This window comes from Halichoerus grypus, chromosome 11 (genome assembly GCF_964656455.1).
Source record: "Halichoerus grypus chromosome 11, mHalGry1.hap1.1, whole genome shotgun sequence".
NCBI classification, from domain to species: Eukaryota; Metazoa; Chordata; class Mammalia; order Carnivora; family Phocidae; genus Halichoerus; species Halichoerus grypus.
In genome coordinates this window covers 90,960,870-90,981,012 of record NC_135722.1, presented here as the reverse complement: position 1 = coordinate 90,981,012, position 20,143 = coordinate 90,960,870, and the positions used below count along the sequence as shown (strand labels likewise).

The 20,143-nt window shown below is 36.5% G+C and overlaps 1 protein-coding gene across 1 annotated transcript in view; it reads left to right on the top strand.

The window, feature by feature from the left end:
• Positions 1–20,143, top strand: part of CHEK1 (checkpoint kinase 1) — a 44,514-nt gene that overhangs the window by 14,563 nt on the left and 9,808 nt on the right. Inside the window, exons 6-13 of the mRNA XM_036123335.2 lie at positions 4,778–4,966; positions 5,600–5,704; positions 8,133–8,228; positions 11,766–11,874; positions 12,062–12,239; positions 12,509–12,640; positions 14,965–15,066; positions 16,294–16,408. Coding sequence (XP_035979228.1) covers positions 4,778–4,966; positions 5,600–5,704; positions 8,133–8,228; positions 11,766–11,874; positions 12,062–12,239; positions 12,509–12,640; positions 14,965–15,066; positions 16,294–16,389 — 1,007 coding nt within the window. The 3' untranslated portion in view covers positions 16,390–16,408. The remainder of the gene's footprint in view (positions 1–4,777; positions 4,967–5,599; positions 5,705–8,132; positions 8,229–11,765; positions 11,875–12,061; positions 12,240–12,508; positions 12,641–14,964; positions 15,067–16,293; positions 16,409–20,143) is intronic.

The window sequence follows — 20,143 nt, the reverse complement described above, 5'->3', positions numbered from 1 at the left end:
GTGGTCATAAACTCCTTTAGTTTTTGTTTGTCTGGGAAACTCTGTATCTCTCCTCCTATTCTGAATAACAACCTTGCTGGCTAAAGTATTCTTGGCTACATATTTTTCCCATTCAGTATATTGAATATGTCATGTCACTCCCTTCTGGCCTGCTAAGTTTCTGTGGAGACATCTGCTGCTAACCTTATTTGTCTTCCCTTGTAAGTTAGGGATTTCTTTTATCTTGCTGCTTTTAGGAGTTTTTCCCTTATCTCTATATTTTGCAAATTTAACTGTGTTATGTCTTAGTATTGGCCTGCTTTTGTTGATTTTGATGGGAGTTCTCTGTGCCTCCTGGATCTGGATATCCGTTTCCTTCCCCAGATTAGGGAAATTTTCAGCTATTAATCCCTCAAATAAATCTTCTGTCCCCTTTTCACTCTCTTCTTCTGGGACTCCTATGATATGAATATTATGTTTGATGGAGTCACTGAATTCCCTAAGTCTACATTTGTGATCTAATATTTTTCTTTCCCTCTTCTTTTCAGCTTCATTGTTTTTCATAATTTTATCTTTTGTATCACTTATTCATTCCTCCGATTCTTCCATTCTTGTGGTCATTACATCCAGTCGGTTTCAAATCTCAGTTATTACATTTTTCGTTTTGGCCTGACTAGTTTTTAGATCTTTTATCTCTGAGGTAAGAGACTCCCTCGTGTCTTCTGTGCTTTTTTCAAGTCCAGCTAGTATTCTTGTGATTGTTGCTTTAAGTTCTGGGTCAGGCATATTATTTATATCTGTTTCAATCAGATCCCTGGCTCTGACCTTTTCTTGTTCTTTCTTTTGGGATGAATTCCTCCATCTTGACATTTTGTCTAGGTCTTTATTTTGTTCTGTGTATTAGGAAAGCCTGTTATGTTTCCTGCTCTTGGGAGTAATGGCTTTATAAAGAAGAGGTCCTACACTGTCTAGGGACGGGTGCTTTAAGAAGCGTCTCTAAATGTTGTATGTACTCTCTGGCTGTATTTTGGCTGCTCTTTCCCTCAGGTTAGTCCTCTGCAGAGTTTCTCCTTGCCTGCAGTGGGGAGTATTTGGACCTTGGCCAGAGTGTGCTGAGTTTTAACTAGGTGTGTTCTGGTCTGCTTGTTAAAAGAGACCTGATGCTATTTCCACTAGTGCTGAAGCTCTGCAGAACTCTCTTGTCAGTAGCCTTGGTGCATGTGGGGGATTTGTGGTGGTCTTCTGAGGGAGCGGTCTGCTGCACCAGTTCTCAGGCATACTTGTCTGAGAAAAGCAGCACCTTCAGAGCACTGGGTGGGTGAGGCTTGGTATAAGCAGTTCAGGCCACCAGTGTTGGTGCTGTGCTGCTTACTGAAGTTAGTTTATGCTGAGGGGCAGGGGAGAGAAATGGCATCAGCCCCCTCCCTTGTCCCTGGAGAGGGGAGTTTGTACCCGCCACTGTCCTGGAAGCCCTCCCAGAAGAGCATGTGTTCCAGGCATCCCTCAGATTGCTTCCTTCACCCTGTCTGTGTCTGGACTGTCTGCCTGCCGGCATTGTAGTGCACCTGTGTTCTATCCCAGGTAGGCTGGCTGAGTTTTAAAACTCCAAACTTTAGGGACCTGGCATGGCATGGACCATAGGATATATGCTTTTTTAATGTGCATGTGGACTTTATTTTTCAGGACTTCATTTTATTTTGTATTTATAGTGTATAAAAACATTTAGGTTACTTAAAACTTAAAAAAAAAATTTAGGCATGGGGTGCCTGGCTATCTCAGTTGGTAGAGCATGCTACTCTTGATCTTTGGGTTGTGAGTTTGAGCCCCATGTTGGGTGTAGAGCTTACTTTTTTTTTTTTTTTTTTAAGATTTTATTTATTTGAGAGAGAGAGAGCCCATAAGCTGGCAGAGGGGCAGAGGGAGAGGGAGAGGCAGACTCCCTGCTGGGCAGGGAGCCCAATATCGGGCTTGATCCCAGGACCCTGAGATCATGAACTGAGCTGAAGGTAGACGCTTAACCTACTGAGCCACCCAGGTGCCCAGGGTGTAGAGCTTACTTAAGAAAGTTCAGGCATATAAAAATTTATTTAAAATACATGTAATATAATAAAATAAAAATACAGTAACTACCTGTGTACCAGTCTGGCTTAAAAAATAAAACATTAGGGTGCCTGGGTGGCTCAGTCAGTTATGTGTCTCCCTTTGGCTCAGGTCATGATCTCAGGGTCCTGGGATCGAGCCCAGCATCGGGCTCCCTGCTCCCCGGGGAGTCTGCTTCTCCCGCTGCCCCCTCCCTGCCCCCCTCTGCTCATGCTTGCGCTCTCTCGCAAAAATAAATAAAATCTTAAAAATAAAACAAAACACATTATACATATCTACATTGCTCAAAGCATCGGTGTTTATAATAGCAAAAAACTGGAAACAACCTAAATGTCTATTCTGTTGTTGATAGGTACAAGTAGTGAAAGTAATGACATGGATATGTTTCATAGAAGTATTCATACAAGTATGATTCTATTAAATGATGTTCAGAAATATGTAAAATCGAATATATCATTTAGAGATACAAATATGAGGAAAATCACAAAGAAAAGAGAGCATATTAAAACAAAAATCAGAATGGTGGTCTTCTGAGAAAGTAGGGAAGGGACTATATTGAGAGAAGTAATTATAGGGGATTTCAAAGGAAATAGAATGTTCTTAAATTGAGTATTGGATAAGTGGATGTTCATTATATTCCTCATATCCTGCATATTATATAAATATTCTTTTGTTCCTATTCAATATTTAACAATAGTTTTTTTAAAAAAGAAAACATTATGAATGTAGTCCAAGTCCTGTGTATTCCTTCACAAATGTATTCCCTTTTTCTCAGAGATAACCACAGTCCTCAATTTAGAATTTATTATATGCAGGTCTTTAACCTGACTATTATGTTGCAGACATATGGAAACAACAAAATACAAGGAATGTTACAGTTATTCATTAGCATTTTCACTGGTAACTTGGCACTCTTAATCTCAGTGGTTTGTCAAGATTGTGTCATGTATAGCTATTAAAAGGATAATTACAGTAGCTACCTCCCAATTCAAATGCAGGTAAACATCATCAGTGCCTTACATATTATATTGTGTGGATATACTTGATTTTCAAAGAATCAATCCTCTATTTTAGGACATTAAAGTTGTTTCTAGATTTAAAAAGTTAGAACAGCAATGTCTGTTCTATAAATTTGTGCACAGGCCCAATATAAAAATTGGGTCATGTTATAATGGATATTTGCTATGGCACTTGTCATTTTTTTTTCACTTACTCCCTATACCATGTCTGTACTATAGATAGATTTTTTTTTTTTTTTTAAGATTTTACTTATTCCAGAGAGAGAGAAAGCAGGGGGAGGAGCAGAGGGAGAGGGACAAGCAGATTCTGCACTGAATGTGGGGCGGACGCAGGGCTTGATCCCAGGACCTCAAGATCATGACCTGAGACACAACCACTAGTTGGACACTCAACTGACTGAGCCACCCAGGCGCCCTTTTTTCTTTCTTTTTTTTTTTTAAATAACAACTTACCAACATAGTTTTCATTGTATACATGTGCAGTAAGATTTTATCATTTCTTTATTGATGGATATTTAAGCTATCTACAGATAATATTGCTAGGAATATCCTTATATTTGTGAATTTTAGGGGGTATTTCTGTGTTTGTGGTCCCGGAAATGGAAATTGCTAGTTCAAAGAGTGAATATTTCAAATTTCCAGGTTGTCAGATTGCCTTCTAAAAAGGTTATACCATTTGACACCTTGGTAATAGGGGGACTTCCCTCACTCCTCAGATTAGATTAGATTCCCTTGCTATAAGATCTTATAATGCTTTGTATTTTTATAACTTTCGTAGCAGTTGGCTATTGTTAATCTTCAGTAATTTATTTACCTGCATTGGCTAGCAAAGTGTCACTCAGTTATGGCGGATATGCACTAAGGACAGGATAAGTTGAAGGTTCTGCCTGCAATTGTGTGTTAAAGATGGGAAGTTAGAGGAAATTTGCTCCTCTGGTTTATTTTTTGTGCAGAGTTCTCCTTCTTTTCTAAACTTAGCCGCTTAGACAAGAAGTTCTAGTGGTTTGTGGATCTTTAGCTTTGGTACATCTTTATGTATTTTCTTCCTGCCAGCTGGGTTTGTTTGCTGCTGAGAAAGTTATGCCTGTCATGTTATTGATGTCTCCTTCCTGCCGTCTGTACAAGTTGATGAAGGTCTTGGCTCTGCTTTCAACCTAAGACTAGAGTGTCCTTTTTCCAGAAGGGCAACCCCTTTTGACTCCAGTGTCTTTCTTGAACCTGGTCCAAACTGTTTTGTGTATTGATGATTTTTCTCTTAATAGAAGCAATGAGGCCTTTTTCTAGTTTTAGTTATGTGATGATATCTTTTATTTCTTCTTTTTTAAAATTTCTTTTTTGGGGTGCCTTGGTGGCTCAGTCAGTTAAGGGTCTGCCTTCACTCGGGTCATGATCCCAGGGTCCTGGGATAGAGCTCCGCTTTGGGCTCCCTGCTCAGTGGGGAGCCTGCTTCTTTCTCTCCCTCTGCCTGCCTCTCTCCCCCTGCTTGTGCTCTCTCTCTCTCTCTCTATTAAATAAATAAATAAAATCTTTAAAAAAACTTCTTTTTTGTAATTTTAAGGTAGAAAAGTGCTACACACTTTAAGTAACACCAGTGATTTTCCAATAAAACTTAATTACTTTAAGTATATCTATTTATAGAACATTTTTATCCAGTGCCATTCATTTTTCCTTTGGTTTAGATAACCTCAAAATCTCTGACTTTGGCTTGGCAACAGTGTTTCGGCATAATAATCGTGAACGTTTATTGAGCAAGATGTGTGGTACTTTACCTTATGTTGCTCCAGAACTTCTAAAGAGAAAAGAATTTCATGCAGAACCAGTTGATGTTTGGTCCTGTGGAATAGTACTTACGGCAATGTTGGCTGGAGGTAAGAGCTATTTAATTAATCATGATGAAACTCCTGTCCTATGGAAAGCCAGATTTGTTATACCAAAATAAATGAAACAAACCAAGGAAATCCATATTTATATGATAGTATTTTTTTTTAATTTTTTAAAGATTTTATTTATTTATTTGTCAGAGAGAGCATAAGCAGGGGAAGTGGCAGGCAGAGGGAGAAGCAGGCTCCCTGCTGAGCAAGGAGCCCGATGTGGGACTTGATCCCTGGGACCATGACCTGAGCTGAAGGCAGATGCTTAACTGTCTGAGCCACCCAGGCATCCCCTATATGATTGTATTTTAATAGTGAACTTATTTATAACTAAGTTGGAACTTTGAATCCCAAAACTTTAAAAATGAGGTGTGTATAGCTATTAAATGAAATATCACAATAGCAGTCTCTTAAGATTCATGTGAATAATTTTGGAAACAGTAGAGCAGAAGTGATAGTTTATCTTTGAAATGCCTCTGTTTCTGTGAGTTGGGATTCTTAGTTTGAAAACCATATTGAATTAATTTGGAGGAAACTTTTAATGGGTTTGTATCATTGACTATTTTCCTTTAAAACTTTACTATATAATAATGTGAACACTCAGAAAACCGGGACTTGTTTCTTTTTTAGAATTGCCATGGGACCAGCCCAGTGACAGTTGTCAGGAATATTCTGATTGGAAAGAAAAAAAGACATACCTCAACCCTTGGAAAAAAATTGATTCAGCTCCTCTAGGTAACTGGGTTATGTTGATTGAAAGTACTGATTTCTTGGATAATGAAGCTTAGTGATGTTTGAATTTTTTTCTTATATATATTTTTTTCTTTTTAACTTTTAAATAATCACATAAGTAATATGTGGTCCTTGCAGAGAGATTAGAAAATATTAATTTTTTTTAAAAACCAACCATATAATTCCAGCACTCAGAAATAGCTTCTTTTAATATTTTGATATGCAGTTCTACACTTTGTTGTAAAAATGTATAACAAATATATGTGTTTGTTATGTATGTATATTATTTATAAGTATGTATGTTTTTATAGAAAATGAGATCACAGTACACATGCTATTTTATAACCTGTTTTTTTGTCTTAATGCTGTAGTCATGGACATTTTTCCATGACTGTAATTGTAGGTCTACATCATTGTTTTTATTTATTTATTTATTTATTTATTTTTTTAAGATTTTATTTATTTATTTGAGAGAGAGAATGAGATAGAGAGAGCATGAGAGTGGGGAGGGTCAGAGGGAGAAGCAGACTCCCTGCTGAGCAGGGAGCCCGATGCGGGACTCGATCCTGGGACTCCAGGATCATGACCTGAGCCGAAGGCAGTTGCTTAACCAACTGAGCCACCCAGGTGCCCTACATCATTGTTTTTAAAGGCTGTGATGGAATTTTGCTATGTGGTTATGTTTTACTATAGTCATCCAATTCACTTTTTTAGAGATTTATATATTTTTTTAATTTTTCACTTATGAAAGAGATATGGTGATCATCCACGTAATGCACATACCTTTAAATCATTTAATTAAAAAAAATCCAGAAGTGTCAGGATGTATGCAGTTTTTAATTATTATGGTTTACTTGGCCAAATTGCTTTTTTTTTTTTCTTGTGTGTTTTATAATTTTTTTTTTTAAATTTTATTTTATTATGTTATGTTAATCACCATACATTACATCATTAGTTTTTGATGTAGTGTTCCATGATTCATTGTTTGCGTGTAACACCCAGTGCTCCATTCAATACGTGCCCTCTTTAATACCCGTTACTGGGCTAACTCATCCCCCCACCCCCCCAAATTGCTTTCTTAGAAAGTTTGTACCATTTCATCACAATCTCATTAGTTAATATTTAAAAAAATTTTTTTTAAAGATTTTATTTATTTATTTATCTGTTTGTTTTTAAAGATTTTATTTATTTATTTGCCAGAGAGTGCACGCACCAGCAGGGGGAGCAGCGGCAGGCAGAGGGAGAAGCAGGCTCCCCACTGAGCAGGGAGCCTGATCTGGGGCTCGATCCCAGGACCCTGAGATCATGACCTGAGCTGAAGGCAGACGCTTACCTGACTGAGCAACCCAGGCGCCCCAAAGATTTATTTATTTTAGAGAGAGAGCACACATGGTGCATACATGCAGTGGGGAGGGGTAGAGAGTGTCTTCTGCAGACTCCGCACTGAGCATGGAGCCCAACATGGTGCTCAGTCTCAGGACTCTGAGATCACAACCTGAGTGGAAACTAAGAGTCGGTTGCTTAACCAACTGAGCCACCCAGGCACCCCTGTATTCACTGTTTTCTTATTTTTATTTTTAATTTAATACCAGTGAGGTTGTACATCCATTGCTAGCTTTTTATCCATTTTTGTGGATGATCTGTTTTGCTCACTTGTGGCAGTGAGGTTTTCTTACTACTCTGTATGATTTTTTTTTTAACATTAATGTCATTAGATCTTTGCATTTGTTACAAATATTTTTCACAATTTGCTGTGCATTTTTATTTTATGTTATTTTCACATGCAGAAGTTTTATATTTTTATTCAAATCTATTATTTTGTTCTTTGTGGTTTTCTGACTATATTGTTACGTTTGGAAAGGTCTTCCCTACCCCTAACTTTAGAAAAGAATTCCTTGTGTTTTCGTGTTTTTATAGCTTCAGTTTTTCATTTAAATCTTTGGTCCATTAGAAAATAATTTTGGCTTTCGGAGATGTATGAATTTTTTATCAGGATAATTAAGATACTTTAGGATGATAGTTGCTTACATTATTGTCTCTTAAAAAGTTACTGGAAAGTAAATTTTCCTTATAAAACTGTGTGAATGAGGATGTAACATGACATATTGGAACAATGAAGTTTGGTATTGAAAATGGATGAGGGTTTTTGTATCTTTTTGTTAATGTTGTCACATGGGGAGAAACATTTCCACCAGGCTCTTGTTCTACTTATTTGTAGACAGATGAGAATTAGATCTGAGAATGATCTTCTAAGATATAGACAGTAGCAAAGAGCAACTACATGAAATTAAAACAATAATGTAGTAGCTTTATTCTTTCTCTTGCCCAGAAATATTGGATATAAGGAGACTAATAGAGAATATGTTCCACAGCACAAGTTTCTAATCTGCATGACTCTTTTGTAAATGTTGTATTAATATTTTATTTTCAGCTTTGCTGCATAAAATCCTAGTTGAGAATCCATCAGTAAGGATTACCATCCCAGACATCAAAAAAGATAGATGGTACAACAAACCTCTCAAGAAAGGTAATATCATGAAAAATACAAGTATTTTTTTCTGTGAAAGAAAAGACACTTGCAGTCGGTATTATAAGTCAACAACACAAGATACCTGTGGTCTCAGTCCTCATGTAGGTTGGTTATAATGTCTAGTAGGGAAAACAGAAATACAAAAATTAATTTTGAAGTTTATTAATAAAGTGGAAAGTCAGAGTACTATAGCTAAGTATTTGACCAAGTCTTAAGTGGCAGAGAAAACTTGTCTTCTGAGGAAATCACATTAAATCTAAGGTCTGAAGGTTAAAGGGGAGCTAGCTAGATGAGTACTAGCAAGATGAGTGGCAGATTCTGAACAGAAGAAGCAGCATCTGGAGAGTCTTGGAATTTGGAAGGTGGTACATTTGAGGAACTTGAAAGAAGGCCAGTATGGCATGGACCGTGTCTGGCTTATTCATCACGGTTGTCACCAGAGGTTAGCATGGTGTGTTGTACATTGTAGGCTCTCAGTAAATGTTTATTGAATAAATGAGTGAATAAAGAAGGGGGAGAGGGAGAGAGGTTTGAGATGAAGGTGGAAAGGTAGACAGTGACCAAATTGTGGAGGGGGACCTTGTAAACCACATTAAGGATTTTGGGCTTTAACTTGAGGCCACTGAAGAAGCCTTTGAGAGATTTTAAGCCAGGAAATACATGATCATATGTTCGGTTTTAAAAGATCTTTCTAGCTACTTTTTTTTTCCCCATTGTTTTTGACATTTTTGATCCTGAATGTGAGAAGATGGTACCTTGGATGAGGTTAGTGGCAGTGGGATTGGAAGGAGGAAGTAGATTCCAAAGAAATTTACCAATTAGAGTTGATAGGACTGGTGATTGTTTATATGTAGAAAATGAAGGAGGATGAGGAGTCCAGGATGACTCCTTTCTGGGTTGACCAACTCAGAAAATGGTGGTGCCATTTACTGGAATATAACTCAGGAAAAACAGAATTGGGGGGAAATTTTATTTGATTTTGGACATGCTGAATTTGAGAAGTAAAACTGTCTAATAAAGAGATGTGTGTATGTGTGTAACTCAGGAGATAGGACCAGGCTTGAGATGTCGATATTTAGGTGTTTTCTGCAAATAGACAGTAATTTAAACTGGTAGATGAAATTGAGTGTATGAAACTTTAAGGAAACTTAAATCTCTAACATTTAAGAGATAGGTAGAGGCCAGAGAAACAGTGAAAAATAGCCAAAGAGATGGGAGGATTAATAGGAGAATATGGAGGAATTGAGGCTAAGAGAAGAAAACGCATGATACTAGCTAATACTGTTAAGTGAATTAATAACATGAACCCTAAAATTTCCCAATAGTTATTCACGATTGTGGCAGGAACAGGTTTGGTGGAGAGCTGAGAGTAATTGTTAAGTACAGTGATTATAGTCTAAAAGAGAGATAGTGAAGCGAGTGTAGACAGCTCATTCAAGCAGTGTGGCTGTGAATGGGAGGAGAGACGACAATGGCGAGAGATGAATGAGGAGTTTTTAACTCTTCTCTGAATGTGTTTTTTACTTTTCACTGTGTTCTAATAGGAATCCAACTCTCTCCTGAGAACACAGGCTTCCTCTTCAGTGGTAGATGTTTTCTTTCCCACATGCTCCTACCCTTGAAACATGGGGTGGGGCAGACATCCTTTTTGTTCTTCATTGCCACTTTTTCCCTTTTTCCCACATTTCTCCCCCGCTTCATTTTGAATCTCATATTATCAGATTACCACCCACAGTTCCATCCTTGTTACAGTCAGGTTCTGAACCCCCAATTAAAATTCCTGCCACATTGTCACTCTCTCCAACATGACTCTTGATGTACATTTTGTCATGGTTCTTGGTGATTTAAATATTCATTTGGATGATCCTTCCAATATCCTGATCTCATATTTCCTTGACCTTCTCTCCTCTAGTGATTTTCTCTTCAAGCATCCTTCTTTGATTACTGGTATATTTTTTTCTGGTTTCCTCCTCTAGTACCCTGACTCCAGCAATCCTTTGACCCTACTTGGATATGTAATCCACTAATTCTACTTCCTTTTCATTCTCTCTTATCTCCTCCCTCCCTAGGTCCTCATTTCCATCCTCACTACTTTAAATCCCAAGGTCAGTCATTATAATGACTTCTTTACATTCAGCGTCAGCTTTCCAGCCCTATTCTCTCTTCATCATGCTTACTGGTCAAAACCTAACCCAAGTTTAATCCAGTCTTCTGCCTACTCTACACTTAACACCTGCATAGCTGATCACATTTGGACCAAAATATATAACAGTGTTCACTTTAAATTCAGGCTCACTAATCTCAAGTGAGCCCTTAATTCTGCCAGGCAATTATAATGCATTTCTTTACTTCTTTCACAACCTCACTCTCCTAAATCACATTTGTATGCCTTTTCTTTTTTCTTCAACTTCTAATACCTCCTTCTCCATCCTCACTCTCAGTTGGTGACAGTACTTCCTGTTTCACTGAGAAATAGAAACAATCATAAGGAAACTTCCACAAGCTCCCATCACCATCTCTACTCACCTAACCAGTTGCCTCTGTGCTCATATACTCTGCTTTCTCCTCAGTTGCTAGGAATAAATTGTCTGCTCCAGATATAAGCCAACTTTGTCTTGTGCACGATGCCCAGTTCTCCTTTGCTTACTCAGGGACCTTGGCAATTATTCTGTCTTCCTCCTGCATCATTAATTTTTCTCTCTCTCCTACTTTCTCATCAGCATACCAGCATGATGTTCTTTCATCTTACTGCCTGATGCATAGTAGCTTTACTAAATATTTGGATAAATGAATTAATAAATAAAATGTTTGGCTAAATAAAAGTGTGTTTAAATGGTTTCGAGACAGTTCCAGTTGAGAGGAAAAGGCTGAAGGTCTAAGAGAGAAGGAGCATCAAGACCGCTGAAGAGAAAGGCGGGTATGGGGCTCACATACAAGTAGAGGGATGGGCATTGGATAGGAGCATGGAAGGGAAGGAAGGATGGGTAGTTATGGGAATTTCACAAGAGTATAGAAGTTTTGAAGTAATCATTTGGAGAAAGAGAGATGAAACTGACTAGAGAAACACAAGACTAACTGTCAGTGTTGAGGATCCAGTTAAGGATAGTAACCATGAATTTATAGTGGCATCATTTTCTATATAATAATTATTCTTGGTACCTTTTTCAGGGGAGCAAAGAATGTTGGATAGAGTAGATTCATAATGTTTATTGCCATTAACATAAATTATTTTTTATTTTAAAAAGTTTTGATTTTTTAGCTAGGTCTTTTTGTCTTCATAGGCCACTGTCTATTACTATAAATGGTACCATTAAAATTATGACCTTTATGTGAAACCCCACACTTGGAACATACTTACAAGTCAGGATTTGTGAAATGTATAATTTGACAAATGAGTCCTCCTAAGTTTATAATGACCACATTTCTTAGGTAATCATGTACAAGGAGCCACTATTTGTCATGCAACTATTTTGTTTTGGATAAATGGATTTAGATGTGGTTTTAAAACATTTGTATTTATGTTTTCTTTTTTAGGGGCAAAGAGGCCCCGAGTCACTTCAGGTGGTGTATCAGAGTCTCCTAGTGGATTTTCTAAGCACATTCAATCCAATTTGGACTTCTCTCCAGTGAACAGTGCCTCTAGGTAAGATTAATCAATAAAGATCAAATAGTTGTTGAATGTAATGTTCCCATAAGAAAGAATGCATGTATATATTTTTTCTTAATCGTGAATGTGATTTTTATCAGTGTGAGAATGGTAATGTCATATAAGAAGGGCCTGATTGATTTTATCTGAAGATATATTTTTTTCCCATATCTTAATGCCCCAGTGAAGAAAATGTGAAGTACTCCAGTTCCCAGCCAGAACCACGGACAGGTCTTTCTTTATGGGACACCAGCCCTTCATATATTGATAAACTGGTACAAGGGATCAGTTTTTCCCAACCCACATGTCCTGATCATATGCTCTTGAATAGTCAGTTACTTGGCACCCCAGGATCCTCACAGGTAAGGGAATTTAGTTTTTTCAAGTAAGTGATGAAAAACCTCTAGTTTTTGTCATAAAGCCATTTTTTTAAATGTATAAATCTTAGAAATATAGTATTAACACTTTAGTGTATACAGATTTTTTTTTTTAACAAGGAGGAGAGAATTAGAGGATGCTTTCCTGTATAAGAATCTTAAGTCACAGAAAAGAATTTTCAGAACGAATAGCTATGATATGACTGCTTTTGGTAATACCAGATTTATTCAGGTTTCCTCTCTTTGGCATGTAGAACCCTTGGCAGCGCTTGGTTAAAAGGATGACACGATTTTTTACCAAATTGGATGCAGACAAATCTTATCAATGCCTAAAAGAGACTTGTGAGAAATTGGGCTATCAGTGGAAAAAGAGTTGTATGAATCAGGTATGTTTCATTGATTTTCCTGAAGAAAAATGTAAATATTTAAGTAAAAAACGATCATTATCAGTATATTTTTGAAAAAGAAACAATTGGGAGATGCCTGGGTGGCTCAGTCGCTTAGGCGTCTGCCTTTGGCTCAGGTCATGATCCCAGGGTCCTGGGATTGCTTCCCGCATTGGGTTTCTTGCTCAGCAGGGAGCCTGCTTCTCCCTCTGCCTGCTGTTCCCCCTGCTTGTGTATTCTCTCTCTCTCTCTCTCTTCCTCTCCCTCTCGCTCGCTCTCTCTGACCAAAAAAAAAAAAAAATCTTTAAAAAAAAAGAAAAAGAAACAATTGAGATTGAACAGACTTAAGTAAAATGTTCTTTACCTTAAGAAATAATATTGAAAGTCTTCTTTAAGGTTATTAAAAATATCAAGAGAGGAAAATCATTATGTTCTTAAAAACTATATATACTTAAATTGTAACTGACAAAGATTCCCTTCTATGAAAGATGAATACATTAACAATCCCATATTTCTTCCATCTCCCCTGCTCCCACCTACCAGTTTTTGTTGTTTATATTATTATAGCATATTTGTAACATTGAAATTCTAATCTGTCTTTAGGCTTTTCAAAAATCTAATGTCATAAAAAACAATTAAAGGTGAATATTATTTATTAAAGAAGACTGATAATGTAATGCGTGATCTTTCACTAAATCATGGATTTAAAGAAAAGAAAGCTTTATAAAGGATGTTATTGGGACAATTGGGGAAATTTGAATATGGTTTTGTATTAGATAATGTTTCTGTATCAGTGCCAAATTTCTTGAGTGTTATAATATTGTGGTTTGTAGGAGAATGTCTTTGTTCATAGGAGAAACATGTTGAAGTGTTTGTCTTCTATAGCTTGGTTGAAAAACTAAAAAAAAAAAAGACAACCACATAAAAAAAGACAAGTGAACATATACTTATCTAGGTTGATAAGACCAGTGAAGGGTATATAGTTATTATTGTAGATTCTTTCAGGGTTTTTTTTGTAGATTTGTAAGCTTTCCAAATTAAAAGTTGGGGGAAATTGTTACTATGCAGAAATCTGAGGCCAGCCTCATTTTCCTCTCACTTGTGTAGGTAATTTATTTATTTTTTTAATCAGGTAGGTTTACTGAGGTGAAATTCATGTAACCTAAAAATCATCACTTTAACCATTTTAAAGTGTATAATTTAGTGGTTTTGGTATAGTCACAAGATTGTGCTACCATCATCATTTAATTCTAGAACATCCCATTGCCTCAAAAATAAACTATACCAATTAACAGTCGCTCCTCATTCTTTCCTCCCTTCATTTCCTGGCAGCCACTGATTTACTTTCTGTCTCTTTGGACTGCCTATTCTGGATATTTCATATAAATGGAATTATATAATATCATATAAATGGCCTTTTGTGTCTGTCTTCTCTAACTTAGCATAATGTTTTCAGGGTTAATCCGCATTGTTTATATTTATCAGTATGTCATTCCTTTTTATGGGAAAATAATCTTCCATTATGTGGATAGAAGACCACATTTTATTTATCCATTTACCTGTTGATGGACATTTGGGATGTTTCTACTTTTTGGCTATTATGAGTAATGCTGCTACGAACATTTTTGTACAAGTTTTTGTACGAACTTTGCCAGGGCTGTCATAACAAAATACCACAGACTGGGTGCTTAAACAGCAGAAATTTATTTTTTCACAATTATAGAGACAGAAGTCGAAGATCAAGGTGCTGGCAGGTTCGGTTTCTTCTGAAGCCTCTTTTCTTGGCTTTCAGATGGCTGTCCTCTTGCTGCCTCGTCATCTGGCCTTTGCTCCGTGCACATGGGTACCTGTTACCTGTCTCTCTCTGTATCCTAATTTTTTTTTCTTACAAAGATACCAGTCATATTGGATCAGGACCCACTTAGTGGTTTCATTTTAATTCAGTTACCTCTTTAAAGACCCAGTCTTCAAATACAGTCACGTTCTGAGGGGTTAGGGCTTCAACATATGAATTTTGAGGGAATACAATTCAACCCATAACAATATGTTTTCAATTTCTTAGGTATATACCTGCTAATGGAATTGCTAAGGCATATAGTAACTCTGTTTAACTTTTTGAGCTGCCAAGTGGTTTTCCAAAGCAGCTACACCATTGTACATTCCCACCAACAGTGTATGTGTTAAGCATCTTGTACTTTCCCAGAACATGAGGTTCCAGTTTTGCACAATAGTGGTATACCAGTGTATTTTTTAGTCATTCCTTGAAATGAGAAGTATTACAAATGTTTTTGTAATTTGGGCTAAACTTATTTATATTGTCTTAGGTTACTGTATCAACAACTGATAGGAGAAACAATAAACTGATTTTCAAAGTAAATTTGGTAGAAATGGATGAGAAGATCTTGGTTGACTTCCGGCTTTCTAAGGTACATATAACAACATGTTTTTGTTTGTTTGTTTTAAACTTTGTTTTGCTGTTATTAAAGAAGTATTACGTGTTCATTGTAGAAACCTAAAAAATATGAAAACATATAAAGGAGAAGATATGAATCAAGTTTAATCTAATCATCCAGAGAGAACAGAGACCTATTTTATACTGTATTTCATTATGGTAGTCTTACTACTTCTTTAGTATGTGCTATATGGAAATGCTCTTATATGTAGAGATTTTTTTTCAATGGCATTATATTTGTATATACATGGCATTTGTAAATATATGGTAACATTGATTTCATTCAATCTTCTGAACATTTGTTTTTTGTCATTATCCTTCTAAAACATAGTTTTTTCAAATGACATTTTCCTTAATATAGAAGTTTTTTTTGTAGAAAATGTAAATAAGTAAAAATAAAATAAAAATAATCCTAAATTATACTGTCCAACAGTAATTACCCTGAATATTTTAAAGCATTCTAAACTTATTTAATCCATATATATCTTTTTAATAACAATTACGTTTGTCCAAGTGTACAATATAATTAATGAACATTTATCTGTCATAAGTAAGTCTATGATTAATATTTATATACGTAGAGTCTTGTTCACATTTCTGGTTATTTCTTTAGAAATTACTGATTCTGAGGTTATAGTTTGGCCCTGGTATATAAGACCAAAATAGCATTTTATCTGTTTGCTGAGAGATTGTATATGGCTCTAAAGGAGGTTGGAGAAATAAGTCACATTCTAAAATTGGAAATTTGCTCCATTACCATTGTCTAGATGCTTAGTATGGGATTAAATTATTAAGATCCTAGTGTAATGAAATTCTTCTCATAACTGAATCACTGGCTTTGTTGCCACAGTATTTTGGCAAGATTTCAGTGTAGCCGTGTAGCTTAATTTTAGTTTACAAACCCCCAGTGCCTATGGAAAACAGTGACTTAGGTCCATAGATACCAATGCTTGAAATAGACAAGATGCCATTGTTTCTGCTCTCTGAGCCCAGTGTGGTGGGAACTGTGATGGGCCCAAAAGCAAGTTGGAATTACTTATGTAGCCATTTCTTCTAAGACATTTGGTCCTCAGAAGAGGACCTGAAGAGAATTGTAGGTGGACATAGCTAAGGATGTTTGTCTCTACTTACCACTAAAGAGAGTTTGATTTTATGGCAGTCTCTTTTTTGATATTATTTTTGGATATTATTCCTAATATAGGGTGATGGATTAGAATTCAAGAGACACTTCCTGAAGATTAAAGGGAAGCTGAGCGATGTTGTGAGCAGCCAGAAGGTTTGGCTTCCTGCCACATGAGAGATCCACTGGATTCCTGGTGAATATAGTGCTGCTATGTTGACATTATTCTTCCTAGAGAAGATTATCCTATTCTGCAAACTGCAAACAATAGTCTCTGAAGAGTTGTCTTCCCTCTAGCCAAACATTTTCCAATTCTTTTTGTATGTTCTTCATACAAATAATACCTATATCTTCATTGTAAGTAAAGCTTTGGGGAACGGATGGATAGAATTCATTAGATATTTCTTCATCCTGTGTTTAGTGTCTAAAGACCCATGTGATGGAAACCAAGCTTTGGGGATACATGAGCTTACCACCTTTTATACCAACGTAATGAAAGATGATATTCTTGTAGCATTGTTAACAAAACATTTGGTTTCATCCAAAAAGTAGGTGTTTCCTATGTTGATTTAATTACATGGATGGATTAGTAATAAAGCAATCCTGTGACTTTTGGACAGTAGATTTATCAGTCTATAAAGTGAAGCCAACTTCAAAAAATATATCCCCAAGATTTGTACTTATATTTTCACAAGGGCCTTACCAAGTATATAAATCTGTTTTTGAATTATAACTGTTACTTAAAATTGCAAGTAGGTATGTTTTCTCCATTGTAGTTAATAATATATAAAATACTGGTTGTCTTTCAAGTAGAAGTTGAGCATGGACTCTAGTCCTTAACTACCTTTACTCTAAAATTACTATTGCACATTTTAAATATTTTTCTATATTATTTTCTACTTTCACAGCCATATTTTAATTCTTTATTACAGAAATAAATTCTATTTTGAAAATGAATAGCTAACTCTGTGGACTTCTTGGTGACCAAGCTTCTAGGTAGTAGGGAATAAAAGAGGAGGGAGAAGAAGTAAGGAAGCTGTGATAGAAATAGATCTGATCCTAATTCTTTTACTATTAGATTTACTAAGACTTTGTTCTTCTGATAAAATTTATATTAATATTTGAACGTATTAGATTGGGACCTGTATTCCTTTTTCTTGGTAATTTATAAAATTAATCATTTTAGTCTGAAGCTAAGAACATGTGAAATTTTATGGTTAGAGTTTATCGCTTATTAGTATATACTGGTAAATTGTGTTCACTGCAGTATATCCATAGGAGAAATAAATTTGAAGCAATAGGTGACTCCTAAGAATTGAGCCAGTAAATTCTCAAATATGAAACATTTTGTTCTTGAGAATTGTGATTTAGTAACTCTCAAAAACAAAGTTATCTCAGGGTTTGACCTCTCTTGTGAGCTTTAGACCTTTACAGACACAGCCAAGCTGACATTTCCACTTGACTAATAGTGAACACGTGACCAAAACCAGCTTTTGGTCCCTGTCTTCCAACCTGTTCTTCCCTAATTTCTCCCAATCCCAGTAAATGCTATATTCAGCTCTCTAGTTCCTTAAGCCAAAACCCCAGGAATCCTCCTTGACCTGGTTTTCATATTGTACATTTAATTCAGCAAATCCTGTTCCATTTAGCAAATTTATCCACAATCTATCCTACTTCACACCTCTACTAGAAGCACTCTAGTTGAAGGCACTGTTACCTCTCTTTTCATTATTACTTACCCTACAACAGTGCAAAAAGACAATCAGAATGATCTTTCTAAAATGTGAATGAATCAGTTATCCTTCCCCTGTTCTCAACTCTCATGGCTTTTCATCACACTTCAAACAAAATTCAAAATTTTCTCTCTCACCTCCTGGCTTAATGGGATCTGCCTCTTACCAATGCCTGGGCCTCCTCTGCCACTCTTCCTACTTATCCTACCCTAGCTGCATTTGCTTTGCTGTTCTGCTCATGTTTACTTGAGCAGACACATTCTTATCTCAAGATCTTTTCCTTTGATGTTCCCTCTCCCTGGAGTGCTTTACTCCCAAACATTCATGTGGCTTGTGCTTCACTTTAAGTCCTTGCTTAAGTGTCACCCATTATGCAAAGTCTCCTTGGCTTATCTAAAATGTTACCCCACTTCTGTCATTCTTTATTTTTCATCATAACACTATCTGACATTATATTTTTATTTATCTATTAAATGTCCATTTCCCTCATTGCAGTATGTAATATGTAAGCTCCTTAAGGTCAGGGATCCTATATGTCCTGTTCAGTTCTGTGTCCCCAGCACCTAGAAGAGTGCCTAATGTATTACAGTGTGCAATGAATAGTTGTTTAATGAAGAAATAGACACTCCATTGATCCGGTCTATCCTCAGAATATATCTGGGAGCTGAAGACTTCTGTCCATTTTGATTGCTGCCATTCTAGTTCAAGCTCCTTCATCTCCTCCCCAAATTTCTTACTAAAAACTAATGTCTTCCCACTTCCACTCTTGCCATTTCCCAACCCTCTCTCCCTCAAAGTCTTTTCTTGACATAGGTCCTAACTTGTTTTTTTTTTAAAGATAAATTGTACTCTGACACTCCCTTGCTTAAAAACCTCCAGTGACTTTCCACTGCATCAAAAATGGAATCTGGGCGCCTGGGTGGCTCGTCGTTAAGCGTCTGCCTTTGGCTCAGGTCATGATCCCAGGGTCCTGGGATCAAGTCCCATGTCGGGCTCCCTGCTCTGCGGGAAGCCTGCTTCTCCCTCTCCCACTCCCCCTGCTTGTGTTCCTGCTCTCGCTATGTCTCTCTCTGTCAAAAAAATAAAATTAAAAAATCTTAAAAAAAAAAAAAAGGAATCTAAATTGTTTGCTTGGACTGCAAGATACACCATCTGTTCTCTTTGTTCGTCATACTATAGGCAGAGTAGCCTTCTACTTCTACTTCTTATATTCATTAAGCATGCCAAAACTCATTCCCCTTTCAGGCCTTTTATGTTTTCAGCTCCCACCACCTGGAATCCCTTCCAGTAGTTTGCATGACTTACTTAGCATTCAGATCTCAGCCCAAATGTTTCTACTATCCCCAATCACTGTCCCACTGTTTTGTTTTCTTCATAGAACTGATTACTATCTGAAATTACAGTCTGTCTCCCCCACCAAAATGTAAGCTTAGACTTCGTCATTTCTTTTCCCCTTTGTATATTTCCCCCCTCCTTCCTGCCCCTTTGTATATTTTGTATGTGGAACAGTACCTGGAATACAGTAGGCCCTAAATAAATATTTGTTGAATAAATGAATTAAGTATCAGATGAAGAAAATGCTACAGAATATTGTAAGGGGAAGGTGAATAGATGGATAGTAAACAAACTTTCTCAGCTATTGGAATTTGTGTAGAATGGGGGGGAAGTTCCATTCAGACTTGGACAGATTAGCTCTCACAGTTATAATTACGTGAGCATTGGCAACCGCCTCTGTAAAGAGACTGATAATAACTACATTTTAGAGTTGTTTTTAATCTTAAATGAGTTAATGTGTATAAGGAGTATAGTATACAGTGTTGCACAAAAGGCATTCAATAAACATAAGCTGCCATAATTTTTCTGCAGTGTTCATTATACTGTTGGGAGAATGTGTTTACTCCCATTATTAAAAGTAATGTTTGCTTAGCAATGAAAATTTGCAAAATGTAAAAATGGGGGGAATGGAATTATAACCCAAAGATAACAGCTAAAATTTTGATGGAAAGTCAATGCGTGCTGCATTGTGTGTATGCATAGTGTGGTGTGTGAAGTGGGTATGATTGTTGAGATAAATATAAATACGTACAATGTGTATGGCTTAACAAGCAGTTGTAAAGTTAATCTGTTTAACCAAACTCAGTTGAAGAAAGATCATTTCTGGACCCTCACAAGCCTTCCCTTGTACCCCTTCCCACTCA